At 44.3% G+C, this 17,307-nt stretch overlaps 1 protein-coding gene across 1 annotated transcript in view; it reads right to left on the minus strand.

Annotated features, from left to right (window-relative positions):
* Positions 1 to 17,307, minus strand: part of SCAMP1 (secretory carrier membrane protein 1) — a 50,649-nt gene that overhangs the window by 10,301 nt on the left and 23,041 nt on the right. Inside the window, exons 3-5 of the mRNA XM_055698559.1 lie at positions 11,449 to 11,547; positions 11,065 to 11,176; positions 7,303 to 7,431 (exon numbers count right to left, since the gene is read on the minus strand). Coding sequence (XP_055554534.1) covers positions 7,303 to 7,431; positions 11,065 to 11,176; positions 11,449 to 11,547 — 340 coding nt within the window. The remainder of the gene's footprint in view (positions 1 to 7,302; positions 7,432 to 11,064; positions 11,177 to 11,448; positions 11,548 to 17,307) is intronic.

The raw sequence follows: 17,307 nt of genomic DNA on the forward strand, positions 1-17,307 counted from the left end.
GGTCATTCTACTGGAAGGTAAGATTAACAGAAGAACTGGCAAGATAACAAAGAATCTGAAAAAAACACTCCTCAAACTCTTGCTGCCCTCTTAACTAGTACTTAAATAAACCCTAAATCAACATAGTGGGAAAAAAATCATAAAGCAAAATGCCTACATCATTGCATGAAAGGCTGAAAGGCTGATGAAACTCAAAACATTTCCCTCAGACAAAATATATCTTCCTGTAAGAGTCACCAGAAACAGAGGACTTTGTATTTCTAAATAAAAAGCATTTAATGCATCTATATATATCTTAGCACTGTTCCAAGAGGTCAGCAAAGCAACCAACTTCCGAATTTGTGTGTGTGTGCCTTATAAACTGTAACAAAGGATATACTAATCCGAATTCCTGCCTCCCTTCGATAAATATGTGAAAGTTTACTAAGGGGTATTCTTTCTTTTTCTAGTCAATACTGGAAAACAGGGAGACACCCCAGATTACTCAAAACGTCTGCATTATGGTGGAGTTTGAACTTTCCAAAATTACTACTTTTTTGTGTAATTGCAATTACGGTAACAGGACAAGTTTTAAAAAACACCATCAGTGCAGAAGAGGGCTGAAATGTCACACCCACTACTGACACTTAATAGCACAATACAAGCAACAAGATGGGTCTACTTCACTACTGTCATGGAGAATTCGAGCTGTAAAAACCACATATTAGCAAGCTATGCATGGAGACACAGGACTTCACTGACAATTCTCCCCCTCTTCTCTCTGCCTGCTGCAAGTTACAGCAGGTGCTGCGAGATGCATTTGTTCTTTGAGCCAACACTTTCACTAAGTGACCCAGATAAGCTTTGCTGTTATATGAACGGACAGGTGTCAGGGTGATGGTTTTAAGTACCTTCCGCCTACTGCACTCTTCAAATTAAACTATGATACAAATTATCGTAAGACAATGATCACTGGGGGCTGAAATGACCTAAGGTTTTGGCAGAAGTCTGCAACATGCAACATCTGTATGGCAACAATTTCACAGGTATATCAATACAGCACTTGGTGTGAAGTGATCTAAGAAAGCTTTCTCCTAGTTTAGCTGTGGGAGTAGCTGAGATTAAAAGGGGGGGGGCATTCATGCTAGAATATGAGTCAACAATGGGAAATTACATTAATTTAATAAATATTCAGACTCAACTTCATTTTTATTAATGTAAACTTCCTTATGCAGAAGAATTCTACTTACATATATGTTCCTTGTCTTAATTAACCACACTTTCATCCCTTACTGTTTCAAAGTGAATTGCAGACCACAAATTGCACTGATGCTACCTGGCATCTACATTATTGAGATTATTATTTTGCAGTCCCATTTGGGACTGTATGAAAACAAACTTTTGTAGTAAATTTCATTTCAGTAACCTTCTACTGATGCTCTTCTCCAGAAACCAAGGTACTCACTAGGTCACATGACAAAAGAATGCCAGGAATTCTTGCCAGCAATCAGCTGGACTGTCACCCTGTAACAGACTGCCTCAAGGGGAATGGGATGCCTACAAAATGGAGAGTTTTAAAGCACAAGGCAACTGACAACTGAGGACAAAGCTGGTGAAGTTTGATCACACACAACCTTGGAGCACAGAGTGGCTTCAAGTGTAATTTAGGCTTTTGTTTCTTGTCCGTTCTGCTCTTTCTGGAGAGGGACCATATAAGACATGTGCAAACATGCCTTAAAAACAACAGAAATATTTTCCATAGGAAAAAATATATTCTAAAACAAGCTTAGATCAGAACCTTAACATAAGCACATGCTATCAAGAATGTGAACGTGTTTTTTTGTCTACACAGTCCATTAGGGCTTCAGCTAAAACTTTGTACACTGTTGAACACAGTCCACTGTAAAATTTTTGATGGTACACACTTAAAAACACCATAAAATGGTAAGCAGCAAACCTTTAAGAGAGCAACCAATCAGACCTCTAGAAAAAACAACCAACAAGGAAAGGCTGAATAAACTATGCTAATTTAGCCAAAAGGAGATGACTAATGGGGATAAATGTGTTCTCCATAACAACAGTGGACAGAACAGGGAAGAATAAAAACACAGGAAGGGAGAATTAAATTATATACTTGGAAACATCTTCTAATGAAAAAAAGACAGCAACACAGTAGAACAAGCTTGGAGGACATTTATGAAGTGTCCATCCTTGGCAGTTCTCAGGAACAAGCAGAACAAACATCAATACAGACTGATAGATGTACTACTGATTTTATCCTCAGACAGAAGGATGGATGAGATGAAACTCTCCTAACAGAAAAAAATACCACAGAAGTTGGCACTTTCGAATATTATTCTTCTACCAGAATCTACAGTTCAAATCACTGGTCGTTGGAAACCTTTAAAACTCATGTTCATAGAAAACTGAAACATTCACAACCTGTATTACAGGCCACCTGATCAGGAAGAGGATGTTGATGACGTCTTCTACAGATGGCTGGAGGCAGTCTCATGATCACAGGCCCTGGTTCTCATAGAGGACATCAACTACCCTGGTATCTGCTGGAAAGACAACACAGCTAGGCACACACAGTTCAGGAGGTTCCTACAAATCACTGACGGTAACTTTGTGACCCAGGTGGTGGAGGAGCCAACGAGGCCAAGTGTGCTGCTGGACCTTGTACTACCAAACAAAGAAGGACTGGTTGGAGATGTGAAGGCTGGGGGCAGCCTTGGATGCAGTGACCACAAGATGGTGGAGTTCAGGGTCCTGCACGGAGGATGCAGGGCAACAAGTACGACTGCAACCCTGGACTTCAGGACAGCTAACTCCGGCCTCTCCAAGGACCTACTTGGAGGATGCCCTTGGGTTAGGCCTGTAGAAGTAGGGGGGTCCATGGCTATTACTCCAGCATCACTTACTCCAAGCTCAAGACACGTACAACCCCATGAGTAGGAAACTGCGCAAAGGGGACAGGAGGCCTGCATGGAAGAGCAAGGAGCTTCTGGCAAAACTCAAACAGAAGAAGGTCGTTTACAGCATGTGGAAAAAGGCACAGGCCACATAGGAATGCTGTTGGAACATGCACGGAGGCAACGAGGAAGGCTAAGGTCCATTTGGAACTAAATCGGGCAAGGGAAGGCAAGGACACAAGAAGGGCTTCTTCAAGTACATCTGCAGGAAAAGGACGACTAGGGAAAACGTGTGCCCGCTGCTGAATGAGGTGGGTTCCCTGGGGACAAAGGACACACAGAAGGCAGAGTTACTGCATGTTGACTTTGCTTCAGGCTTCACTGCCAAGGCCGGCCCTCCACTTTCCCAGACCCTGGAGGCAAGAGAGGAGGTCTGGAAAACAGAAGACTCTCCCTTGCTCAATGCTAGAGATCACTTAAGCAAACCTGACACCCACAGATCCATGGGCCCGCATGGGATGCACCCCTGAGCACTGAGGGAGCTGGCAGCTGTAAATGCCAAGCCCCTCTCCATCATCTTTGAAAGGTCACGGAGAGCTGCTGGAGGACTGGGGGAAAGCCAATGCCACTCCAGTCTTCAAGAAGGGCAAGACGGAGGACCCAGGAAACTACAGGCCAGTCAGCCTCACCCCCATCCCTGGAAAGGTGATGCTCATCCTGGAGGTCATCTCAAAGCATGTGGAGGAAAAGAAGGTCATCAGGAAGAGTCAACATGGATTCACCACAGAGAAATCACATCTGACCAATCTAATGGCTTCCCATCATGGAATGACTGGCTGGCCAGACGAAGGGCAAGCGTGAACGCTGTCCACCTTGACCTCAGCAAGGCTTCTGACACTGTCTCCCGTAACATCCTCATAGGTAACCCCAGGCAGTGTGGGTTACATGAGCGGGCAGCGAGGTGGATTGAGAACTGGATGGATGGCAGAGCCCAGGGCGTTGTGACCAGCAGCACAGAGTCTGGCTGGAGGCCTGTAGCCAGCGGTGTGGCCCAGGGGTCAGTACTGGGACCAGTCCCTGTTCAACTTGCTCATCAATGACCCAGATGAAGGGACAAGTTTGCTGATGATACAGAACTGGTGGCAGTGGCTGATACCCTAGAAGGCTGCACTGCCATTCAGCGAGGCCCAGACAGGCTACAGAGTTGGGCAGAGAGGACCCTAATGAAGTTCAACAAAGGTCCTGCACCAAGAGAAGAACAACCCCACACACCACTAGCACAGGCCGGGGGTTGACCCACTGGAAGGCAGCTCTGCAGAGAAGGATCTGGGAGTGCTGCCCATGAGCCAGCAGTGTGCCCTGGTGGCCAAGAAGGCCAGTAAGATCCTGGGGTACACCAGGAGGACCGTGGCCAGCAGGTCGAGGGAGTTTATACTCCCCCTCTGTACTTTGCCAAGGTGAGGCCACATCTGGGGTGCTGTGTCCAGTTCTGGGCTCCCCAGTTCAAGAGAGATGGGGAGCTACTGGAGAGGGTCCAGCAGAGGGCTACAAAGATGCTGAGGGGGCTGGAGCACCTCCCCTTATGAGGAAAGGCTGGGGGACCTGGGCCTGTTTAGCCTGGAGAAGAGAAGACATAAAGGGGATCTTATCAATGTCTACAAATATCCTAAGGGCGAGTGTCAAGAGGCTGGGGCCAGGCTCTTTTCAGTAGCACCCAGCAACAGGACAAGGGGAAAAGGGCACAACCTGCAACACAGGAAGTTCCACCTGAACATGAGGAAGAACTTCTTTACTTTGACAGTGACAAAGCCCTGTAATGGCCTGCCCAGGGAGGTTGTGGAGTCTCCTTCTCTGGAGACATTGAAAATCTGCCTGAATGTGATCTACTTTAGGTGAACCTGCTTTAGCAGAGGTTTGGACTAGATTATCTCCAGAAGTCCCTTCCAACCCTGACCATTCCATGATTCTGTGATATATAAAGCCACAAACCAAAATGCCACAAAAGCTTTCCATGAGTTTAAGCAGCACTTTGTTTTGTAACTTCAAATATGAAATACTCTTTGAAAACGAGTACTGTTCATTTTGTACCTGCTATGAGACTGTGGGGAAAGCAGCTAGAAAACACAGGCTTCTGAGCCAAAAAATTCTTGGTGTTAAGATACAGGTCAAGAGACATGGGCCATTTCAATAGTAACAGCACAGAACGATCTAAAAAGTAGTGCTCTGTGCTGAAGAGCCAGGAAGACTCCCATTCTATCTGCAAGCCACTAAAACAGCAACATTCACTAAACCAAGACAAAAGAGGAAAGCTACACTGGCAGCTGACATAAGACACTGCTAATTGATTGCTGTAGTTCACAAAATCATGGGAGCACTAAGTCTGTCAAAAAAAAGGGTTCTCCAAAGGAAAACAAGAAAATCTGCACCACATCAAGGAATCAGAAAACTGACTTCTGATACAAATAAAGAGAAAAATGGATGAATTCATGGAATACAAACAGATTTGTTTTCTCATGAGATAAAGAGCATATAGATCTGAAACCAGTAAAACAGTTTCCTCAGATACATGAAGACCAAGAATAGGGAAATAAAATTGCTACTAACATTGGAAATACACAGAAAACTGAAACAGAAAAGGTTGTTCCTAGGACTGCTAAAAAGGAAGAGGAAAACTAACCTACTTTACAAAGTGCTGAGCACATAGTACTGTATTTATCCAAATGTGATTATGGATCCCCTAGGCCTTAAAACACCTAGCAAGCTCTGGAAGAGGAAATAAAATGTAGGCTAGAGCAGCAAGTAGAAGCAGACTGGTTTGCTATGGTAGTAAGTGCTCCGCTGAGGAAGCAGAGCCATTCCTAATGAAAAATGAGCCAAACCAAAATACAATCCTGGGAAAGAAGAGTCACAAGTACTGATTCAACAGCCAGCCCTAAGGCACAGAGTTCTGGACTCAAATCTTTATTTTTAGACTGAAACAGATTTTGTATTTCTTTTCCTTTATTATGCATTCTCTTTCTTCCTTCCCAAGTAAACCCTAAGTCAGAGAGTACTAGAGCTAAAGAAGGAAAAGAACAAGAGGGCTCAGTTAAAACCTCCGTCTACCTAGAAGAAAATGTCATGTTAGTACAAAAGCACAACTCCTATATATTTTGAAATACTGTAACGTTGCTGCTTCCTTTATTTCTCACCATAAGAAGGAAAAAGAAAAACAGTATCAATATTCCAGCTCTCACTGCCCAAATTTACCTTGTGTTTGAAACATACAGCACTTTCAGAACTCAGCCCTGCAAATGACCAGAATTAGTAACTATCCTAGAATTCTGGAGTATGCAATCTCAGATTTCATAGAAATCTTAAATGTGTCAAATATATGAGAGTGACTTGTCACACATTCTACAGTGGATTTAGTTGCTTACTTGAAGGGTAATGACCCAGCAATGAATACAGAAAGCTGTGGATTATGATGAAGTTGAATTCACTTGATTCAATGCTGACTGCTCGTTTTGTGTTTCCGCTACATGGTTCAATCACAGTAATAAAATTACCAGATTTAACAGGTAAAATTACAGAGCTGGTAACTAAATCTGAAGCCCTGAAAAAAAATGTAGAAAAATTCTGAAATTCACATTCCCTTAGTATGCTAAAAATACATTAAAGGCATAAAAGCACTAAGTCTTTGGAACTTTCTCAGTCTCAGAGTAATTAGTAGGCTCTCGTAACACTGGACAAAACAGAAGAAACAAATGTTGTGGCACTTGTACATTTGGTTCATCCAGTAGTTCTCCAGTCAAAACACAGCACTGCAATGAAGGTAAAATCAACCCCACAAAGATGGTGTAGAGCACTCTTGGTGTACACAAAGGACAGTTTTAACATGGACTGATTCTTCAGTTAATTTACTTTATGCTATTTTTTAAAACAGACTAAAATTATATTAAGTCTCCACTATAGAATAAAAATGTTATGAAACTATATAAAACTTTAGTTTTATAGTATAGTATAGTAAATCAAATTGATATTTTACTTCTTAACTCACAAGCCTATTAATGCAAATCATGAATTATATTTCTTAATGTATACGCTGATTTTAAAACCAGTAAAATTATTTCAAATTTAATAAATGGTCAAAGCTCATTTTACAGTAACACAGATACTTAAACCAGAACACAGCAATATACTAGAACCACACTGCCTTAGGATAATCCTCCTCCTTTTTATCTGTGTAAGTTTCCATGAAATAGAGCAAGACTTTTAAAATCGAAGCTAACAAAAAGATTTCACTTCAACTTATGACTTCCGGATTTTAAACAATTTCTCATTGCAGATGTTACCAAAGCCAAAGCAGCAGGTATGTACTATCAAGTTTGAATAGGTATTTTGTTTTTTCTTTTAAAAAAACACTTACACATCCACAAATAGTACATAATCTTTACTGTCTTCTGGAATTCTACAGGAATGTCTACAGAAAAGTCCTGGTAGAAACAAGGACCTACTGGAAAATTCTCAGGAAGAGGTGGCCAGTTATTTTTTCTACCTGCAAAACAGAAAAAAAAGAAGAGCTTCATAATACAGTTTTGATCTCTGTATACTAGAAAGAGATACACATTTTGACTTAATTCAAATTGTTTTACATGAGTTTCACAAGCATATGGATAACTTAGGCTACCAAAACCCCCAGAGTTTTATTGGCAGTCCTCACACAATACTGAAAATAAACTTCAGAAATAAAATACAATGAAGTGCAGACGGATCAAGGAAAGCACAATATTTTATCTATGTAGAAGACTAAGCAGGTACCTGACAGCTCCTATAAAGTAATAAGAAAAGATAATTCTTCACAAAGCAAACAAATATGGTCAGATAAACAATTTCTCAGAGTTCCTTGACTTTTAAATGCACGTTTCCCTGAAGTCCCACCGTACTCACACACTTTGTTGAACACAAAGACTGGGGACTGAAAAGCATTCTTTTATTCTCAGAATCCTGGTATTTTTAACAGTAGGCTGTCTCTAACTCTTTGAACTAGTTGCCAATATAATTTACAGTCAAAGCTCTACCTAAAAGTGCACAAACCTCAAGAAATGCAGCTACTGAAATTATCTAAGCTACTTTTTTTGTTACAAGAAGTTGTGTGAGGGAGTGAGGACACCACAAAGGACACAGTATCAGAGATTTGGATTTCCTGTGTGCTGATTTGCTAGAGGATACATTCCAGGAAACACAAGTTGTATCACGCACAGACTCAGAGATTCAACTGAGATAATAACTGCAACAAACCCTTACCATAGCATTTCAAATTCTGGATGCAAGAGATACATTAATCACTATGTTCCAAAAGTGGAGCTGAACGACAAACCTAAAGGCAGCTTTATATGAAAATCTGACACAAAGTTTTGCTTGCTTCTTCCATCTTCAACCGTATATTTACTAGGAGTTCATCTGGTAAGAACAGAAAACTTGCAAAGCTTACATACTTGCATTATTTCTTATTTGTTCCCCCACTCAGACAAGATGAAGCTGTCAGTTCTGCTCAAAAAGGTCCAAAGCACTTGGTAGTTTTCTGTCTCTTCTACCCAAATTTTTACCAGCCTTTCAGAGCAGGGGATTGGCAGACGGAGCATAGAGAAGGTAATTAAGTAATGTTCCCACCAATATTAAAGACTACTTTGGGATTTCTTATATGAAAAATATCTGATAATAATTCAGATCTTCATTCTGCAGTATATAGTTATTTCTCTCATTCTGCAGTATATGGTTATTTCTCTCAGGACTGATAGTTTCAAGACAGAGTTGTGGAAAAATTCAGGTATCTTACAATAATTCAAGTTCATATTTAAGAACTGTATTTCATGTGCTTACCCACTGCTATAGTACAGGTTTCAGAATTTTCAACCAAGAACTAAAAGACAGCTTGGTGAGACAGTTTGACATCAAAAACCAAGTGGTCTTTCTCTAAATACACTTTGGTACTCATATTCCAAGATTGTATCTTGACAAGCAAAGACCTAGCTCAGAGTTACTTAATTCAACCCAAGTTACCACACCAAGGCCTATTAATGTAACTTCAATGGCATGCCTACACTATGAATGCAGACACCCCCAAACTAGCTCCATGCAAGCACAGAAAGGGATTTTCAGGCATGCCCAACTGAACTAGCTGAAACAGGAAGCAGCGCAATTTAATTAGCTCAAATGCAATGCTGCACAGGACCTGAGCAGAAAAGACCAAAAGCTTCAATCTAAGCTGACCTACAAGCTTGGAAGCTCTTTGCACTGTAGTCAATTAAGTATGATGACAGTGTCCTAGATGTGCAGCCAGAATCTTAAACTGAATCCAAATAGCTACAGCATTTGCTAAAGACCCTGTCCTGCAATCAAGACAACTCCACAGTGTTTCCAAAGGAGTTCAAATGAGTGTGTAAAAGAAAAAAAAATCGAAAGGAAAAGTACATTTTTCTCCTCAGTCAGTCACAATACATAATTCCTGATTTGCAGCATCTTTTACAGAGTCATCCAGTAAAAAAACAGTATCTTCTTAAGAGCTCTCTCTTCTCTGTTAAGCCTTCCTAAAGAATCTTTAGATTCTTCATGGATTCTTCAAGCATTTAATTGTAAACAACTGCAACCTAGTAACAAACAGCCATTCTAAAAATATCCTGAAACATGCATGGGGTATCAGAGTTCTGTTCCCCAAGATACAGATGAACAGATGAACAAAACTGCCCCTAAAGCCTGGCAAAGTAATCAATCAAGACCATCAATGTAAGTTTGTTAAATTAGATGGAGGGCAATACATGGAGAAGGAAATTAAAAAATAACCAAAAAGAAATCATTATCTGGAAGAAGAGGGACAGAGATTTAATAGAGAGATTGAAAAGAAAAAATACTGAAAAAATAGAAATGGTTTAATGAAGGGACAATATCACCATGATTCTTTCCCTTAGAAGAAGAACACCAATTCCCCATTCCCAGATCCTAGCAAATGACTGGCATAGGACTGCTCCCGACAGCTTCCTGAGGAGTAGAAGTGGAGAGGGAGCTGTTGATCTCTTCTCCCAGGTATCCAGTGACAGGACGCGTAGGAATGGTTCAAAGCTGCATCAGGGGAGGTTTAGACTGGAAATAAGGAAACATTTCTTTACCGAGAGGGTGGTCAAACACCAGAACAGGCTTCATAGAGAAGTGGTCAATGCTCTGAGGCTGTCAGTATGCAAGAGGCATTTGGACTTAATAATATGCTTTAACTTTCGGTCAGCCATGAAGTGGTCAGGCAGTTCGACTAGATGGTCATTTTAGGTCTGTTCCAAATGAAAATATTCTGTTCTACTCTATTGTATAAAATTCTCTGAGAATTTGAATTACTAAGCAAGTATGCAATCTGGAATGGTACCACTGTATATTCAAAAGAAACCAGCACATATGGAAATAAAATTCTAGACACACACTGAAAGTGAAAAGAGCACAGAAAGTCAGCCTTGCACAAAGTGTTTTGTGGTTTTTAATTTTTTTTTCCTAACTTTGGTCTGAAGTTGTTGCTTTTGAAAAGGAATATTCCCACAGATCTACTTAAAGAAAAGTATCTCTAGTTAAGGGAATGTCAATCTTCTCATCTGTGAAACTGCCACACAAAAACTGATGGTTCTGCACAGCACACTTACAGTTTGTGGCCAAATGAGATACTTGATCTTGACTATAGGTTCCAAAGTGTCATATGAAAAATTAATAAAAGATTAATAATAGATCTTTCTGCTGTTTGCATAGAATGTTATGTCTGTAACATGGCAAAAGACATGAAAATGTTTAAAAAAATGAAAGTTCTCTTACAACTATAAATACTGACAAGATAAATCAAAGAGATGTTACTTACGAAGTTACTTTTACTTCTCAAAATGCTCTATTTCTATTCAGTAGCATTACTTAGATATTAACCAAGAATAAAAATAGCTGATAACAAGGAGTAACCTGTAACAGAGGCCAAACTAAAAATCTGCACAGGACAGGACAGGTTTTACTCACTGTATGCACTGTCTGAAGGGAGATAAAATTTCCTGCAGAGATTACAAAACCCCCTCTTTGATCAGCTTCACCATGTCACTGTAAAACTAGAACAGTTTCTAACAATAAGTGAAATTTCTGCAATTTAAAGAAGTATTTCTTTCATGCATACCCCCCTGCTGATTTAGACTCTGCATTTCTCTTTCTCTGCGATCTAGTTCGGCTGCTTTTCTTTCCAGTTCTTCTTGACGCTTTAGCAGTTCTGCCTGGGCCAAGGCATGCTCCTGAACAAAGTAAGAATCATTAGATATTGATAAAAAATATGAACACAAAATAAATATTCCAAGACTGTTTTCTATAATTAAGCATCTCTAGTTATGGATGAAGTTTGACCTAATATTGCATGAATTCATGTATTAACCACTTACTTAAAGGCAATATTAATTTTCATAAATCATCAGGAAAGCAATGCTTATTTATAAAATACATTATTCCAGAAGTATATTTAAATAACTATAATTAAAAGGAACCTAGTACCTGAAAGTTACAGACAAACCTTTGCAATTTGTGTGTAAGCAGCTGGTTCTTCTGTTGGTTTCATTATTGCTGGCTGGGTACTGGGTACATTAGGCATTTTCACATTTCCTGGAGGAGGCTAAGAAAACAAAGAGACAATTATAGGGAAACAGTTTCCTATTCCAATAAGCATCTTTTCATTAACTCTGTAACAACCAATCTAGTTATTTTAAAGGAAGTGTTACTAATAAACTGAAAATCTGATATGCTGCCTGCAATATAACTGTAGGAAACTTATAACCTGTAGGAAACAGAAGTTAGCTATATTCTGTGGTGCAGTGTTATGCTTATTTGGTTTTACACTGTACTACTTGCCATAAACATACGTGGAATTTTAGAATTATTCAGACATAATACAAGTAAGAATAGTTACTAAGAGAACCGCAGGATTTACCAGTGAACCATTCATATTCTGAAACACAATGCTATTTATTAGTAATGTCTTCCAGAGCCTTCTATTTAACAAAGGCTTATATCACCTGGCTAACTAGAGAAGCTATGCACCATATTAAATTTTCCAATTCAAGATCCATAATCTACTGCTTAAATGTTCCACCAGTATGTATCACAGTATCTAGTTTCAAATACCACTGGCAATTCGTTCACTTGGTCACTACCTATAAAACAGAAATTACAAGAAGCTTTTAGTAGCTCGGGTTTTTCTTTTTTCTTTCTTCCTTCTTGTTTTAAATCCTCTCCATATTCCCACCAATTGTCATCATCTCTGACTTCCTGTACAGCTCTCTATCATTGTGTAAGATAGAGATATGCTATCAAGCCAAGGACAAAACTACTGCCTGGACTGAAATTGTCAACTGAACTTTACCAAAGTGTGTAAGTATAGCACTACTATGATGTTATTTTATTGTTAAATACACCTGGGGGAGAAACTACAATTCTTTCTTTGTATAAAGCATGCAACATGAAAGATTCCCCTGTTCCATAATGTTGTAAGACAAAGAACCACTTGTTCCTAGTAAGACTGAAATCAAGAACAAAAAAAATGGTGAGAAGTGTGATGTTTTCAATATAAAAGCACCTTAAAACAAAGCAAGAACCAACTACATACAACTAACTTGGCAAATTATGACTTTGCACAGATTGTCTGCACCTTTTCTAACCATCTTTTCAAATGCATAAATGGAATACACTAAGAAGGAAACATTACGCCCAAGTAAACTCCACCTCTGTGTGTGATACTGCAGCATATCTCAGCAACATCAGCTGATTCCAGCATTTCAGAATTACTTTTCCTCCTTATACATCAGCTCCTAACAGAGTACCGAGATATCAGAGAGGTCTCATTTCTCAGAAATGTTTGGCCATTTAAGATTTTCATCCTAAGAAAGATTATTCAGTGCTGTAGGACGAAGACAACCAAAGGCAGCCGAGCACCTGCACATGCAACCCCACATAGCGCGAGTGGCCCAAGCAGGCAAACAGTGCACAGTGTGGCTGTTGGCACAGGAGCAGCACAGTGGGGGCACCGTCCCCTTGATGTCCCAGAGAGCTGAGCTCCAGCAGCTGTCATCACCCCCCCAGAAGAAACCTAGCCACTCATGGCTTCTGCTTGGCCAAAGGCCAGTGCCAGGAGGTGTGTGGTGACCCAGCCGGAGCTCCCATGTCAGCACACAGCTGCCCACGTCACGGGCCACTCGGCTGCCTGCGCCGGTCACTGCTGCTGGAGGGCAGCAGGGGTGACACCAGTGTGAGGGGTGACTGGGTGGCCGAGCTGCTCAGCCTGGTGGCAGAGCTGAAAGGGGAAGCAGAAAGGTTCAGGAGTATTAGGGACTGTGAGAGGGAGGCAGACCGGTGGAGACGCTCTACCATCGCTGAGACAAATGCACCGCAGGGACACGTCACCACTGGAAGCGGGAGGGTCCCCTGCCTGCTCGCCTCCAGGCAGAAGGAAGGGCCCCGAGTGATCGGGAGGAATGGAAACAGGTCCCTGCTGGGGACAGCAGGCGAGTCACTGCTGGCCTGCTCCACCTTCCCAGGTGCCCCTGTACAGCAGGTGTGCGGCTCTGGAGCCTGAGGGTCAGGAAAGTGTCGACATGGGCAAAAACTCGTCCGGGTTGGAGGAGCTGCCAACCCCACGCATGGTGACCAGCTCTGCTAGGAAGAACTGAAAGGTGGTTGTCATCGGCGACTCCACTCTGAGAGGAACAGAGGGGCCGTATGCCGGCCGGACCCAGCCCCTGGGCAGCCTGCTGGCCTCCCTGGGGCTGGGTAAGGGACGTCACCAGGACACCCCCTGCCCGGTACAGCCCTCTGATCACTGCCCACTGCTGGGCTTCCAAGGGGCAGCGATGAACTCCAACGCCAAGAAGTCTGAGGGCGACGGAGAGAGACCTCGGGGCTGAGGGAGGGATCGGGAGCACAGGTGGTGCTTCCTTCTGTCCTGCCGGCCGCAGGGAGCGAGGGGCTGTGTCACCGCAAGGTCCCACAGATCAGCACTGGCTCTGGGCCTGGTGTCAATGGCCAGATCTCAGGGGGGCTGACGTGGGTCAGTTCACACGGCAGCAGGCCTGCTGGCCACAGCTGGGGTTCACCTGCCTCAGAGGGGGAAAAGGATCCCTGGTCAGGAGTTAGCAGGGCTCGTCGAGACAGCTTTAAACCCGACTCAAAGCGGGAAGGGAATAAACCCGAGCTCATCAGAGATGAGCCTGCGGGTGGGATGCCAGGCCTGGAGGTGAGATCGATGGCACAGCCGAAGTGCATCTATGCCAGTGCCCGAAGCACGGGCAACAAACAGGAGGAGCTGGAAGCCATCGTGCAGCAGGAAGACCATGACATAGTCACCATCACGGAAACATGGGGGGAAACTCGCATGACTGGAGTGCTGCAAGGGATGGCTATAATCCAGGGGTCCTCAAACTATGGCCCGTGGGCCGGATACGGCCTAGCAGGGTCCTCAATCCAGCCCCTGGTATTTACAGACACCCCCCGCCCCCCCCCCAGGAGTTATGGGGGGGGGGAACCAAGCAGCCGCAGATGACTGCCTGCCACTGCATCCGTGTGCCGGCCCCCTGGCTAAAAAGTTTGAGGACCCCTGCTATAAACTCTTCAGAAGGGACAAGCGAAGGAGAGGCAGTGGGGTAGCTCTGTATGTCAGGGAGTGTTTCCACTGCCTGGAGCTGAATGATGGGACAGTAGGGTTGAGTGTTTGTGGGTGAGGACCAGGCAGAGGGCCAACAAGGTGGACATCGTGGTGGGAGTCTGTTACAGACCACCCAACCAGGACGAAGAGGCAGATGAAACGTTCTACAAGCAACTGGGAGAAGTCTCAAGGTCACTAGCCCCTGTCCTCGTGGGGGACTTAAACCTACCACTGTCTGCTGGAAATACAGCACAGCAGATAGGAAACAGTCCAGGAGGCTCCTGAGTGTGCGGCAGATGCCTGCCTGACAGCTGTCAGTGAGCCAGCCAGGGGAGATGTCCCGCTGGGCCTGCTGTTTGCACACAGGGAAGCGCTGGTGGGGGATGTGGTGGTCACAGGACATCTTGGGCTTAGCGAGCATGGATAGAGTTTTCAGTTCTCAGAGAAGTCAGGATGGGTGGTCAGCAGAATGGCTACACTGGACTTCCAGAGGGCCCAGCTTTGCCTCTTTGAGAGCCTGGTTGACAGAGTCCCTTGGAGGATCGTTCTGAAGGGCCAAGGGGTCCAGGAAGGCTGGGCGTTCTTCAGGAAGGAACTCTTAAAGGTGCAGGAGCAGGCTGTTCCCGTGTGCTGAAAGATGAGCTGGTGGGGGAGAAGACCAGCCTGGCTGAACAGAGCTTTGGCTGGAACTCGGCGGGGCTTTAGCACCTCTGGAAGAAGCAACAGGCAACTGCAGGACTGTAAGGATGTCGTGAGGTTATGTAGGGCGAAGATTAGAGACATGAAAGCCCAGCTAGAACTCAGGCTGTCCACTGCTGTAAAAGATAGCAAAAAACATTTTTACAGATACATCAGAAACAAAAGGAGGGCCCAGGATAATCTCCACCCTTTATTGGATGTTGGGGGTAACACTGCCACAAAGGATGGGGAAAAGGCTGAGGTGCTTCATGCTGCCTTTGCCTCAGTCTTTAACAGCAAGACCAGCTGCCCTCAGGGTACCCAGCCCCCTGAGCTGGAAGACAGCGGTGAGGAGGAGCAGAACGAAGTCCCCACAGTCCAGGAGGAAAGTTAGTGACCTGATGCTCCACTTACACATCCACAAGTCTATGGGGCCAGATGGGACCCACCCCAGGGTACTGAGGGAGCTGGCAGAGGAGCTCGCCAAGCCGCTCTCCATCATTTACCAACAGTCCTGGCAAACTTGAGAGGTCCCGGAAGAGTCTGGCCCCAGCCAGTGTGATACCCATCTACAAGAAGGGCAGGAAGATCTGGGAAACTACAGCCCTGTCAGCCTGGCCTCAGTGCCAGGGAAGGTTACGGAGCAGATAAGCCTGAGTGCCATCATGTGGCATGTGCAGGACAGCCAGGGGATCAGGCCCAGCCAGCACAGGTTTATGAAAGTCAGGTCCTCTTTGGCCAACCTGATTTCCTTCTACAACAACATGACCCACCCAGTGGATGAGGCAAAGGCTGCGGATGTTGTCTGCCTGGACATTAGTAAAGCCTTTGACACCAGCTCCCACAGCATTCTCCTGGGGAAACTGGCTGCTCTGGCCTGGATGGATGTGCTCTGCTCTGGGTTACAAGCTGGCTGGATGGCCGTGCCCAAAGAGTGATGGGGAATGCAGTTACATCCAGCTGGCAGCCGGTCACCAGTGGTGTTCCCCAGGGCTCAGTACTGGGGCCAGCTCTGTTCAGTATCTTTATCGGCGCTCTGGACGAGGGGATCGAGTGCACCCTCAGCAAGCTTGCAGATGACACCAAGCTGGGCAGCAGCATTGATCTGCGGGAGGGCAGGAGGCTCTGCAGAGGGGTCTGGACATGCCGGACCGATGGGCCGAGGCCAGCTGGATGAGGTTCAAGAAGGCTCCGTGCCGGGTCCTGCACCTGGGTCACACCAGCCCCACACAGCGCTACAGGCTGGGGCAGAGCGGCTGGAAAGGGCCTGGTGGGAAAGGGCCTGGGGGTGCTGGTCGGCAGCCGGCTGGGCATGAGCCAGCAGTGTGCCCAGGTGGCCAAGGAGGCCAGCAGCACCCTGGCTTGTGTCAGAAGCAGTGTGGCCAGCAGGGCAAGGGAAAGGACTGTCCCCCTGCACTCGGCACTGGTGAGGCTGCACCTCGAACCCTGTGTTCAGGTTTGGGCCCCTCACTGCAGGAGGGACGTAGAGGGGCTGCAGCGTGTCCAGGGAAGGGCAACAGGGCTGGGGAAGGGTCTAGAGCCTAAGTCTCACAAGGAGTAGCTAAGGGTACCAGGGTGTTTAATCTGCAGAAAAGGAGGGTCAGGGGACACCTTATCACTGTAACTACATGAAAGGTGGTTGTAGCAAGGTGGTGTTGATGTCTTCGCTCAAGTAACAAGCAACAGGACAAGAGGAAAAAGGCTCAAGTTGCAGCAGGGGAGGTTTAGATTGGATATTAAGGAAAAAATCTTCACTGAAAGTATGTCAAGCATTGGAACAGGCTGCCCAGGGAAGTGGTTGGGTCACCATCCCTGGTGTTGAAATGGTGCTTAGGGGCATGGTTTAGCAGCAGACTTGGCAGTGCTAAGTAAAGGGTTGAACTTGATGATCCTAAGGGTCTCTTCAACCTACATGATTCTATGATTCTGTGAAGCCAGTTAAAGATAATTAATATTGCTGTTCCTTACATTGGGGTTTTTTGTGATAAAAAAGGAAAAAGCCTTATATGAGAACTCCTACAAAAACTAGACAACCATCAAGAGTCTTACAATCTTCTGCTT

Source organism: Falco cherrug, chromosome Z, assembly GCF_023634085.1.
Source record: "Falco cherrug isolate bFalChe1 chromosome Z, bFalChe1.pri, whole genome shotgun sequence".
In the NCBI taxonomy this organism is placed as follows: Eukaryota; Metazoa; Chordata; class Aves; order Falconiformes; family Falconidae; genus Falco; species Falco cherrug.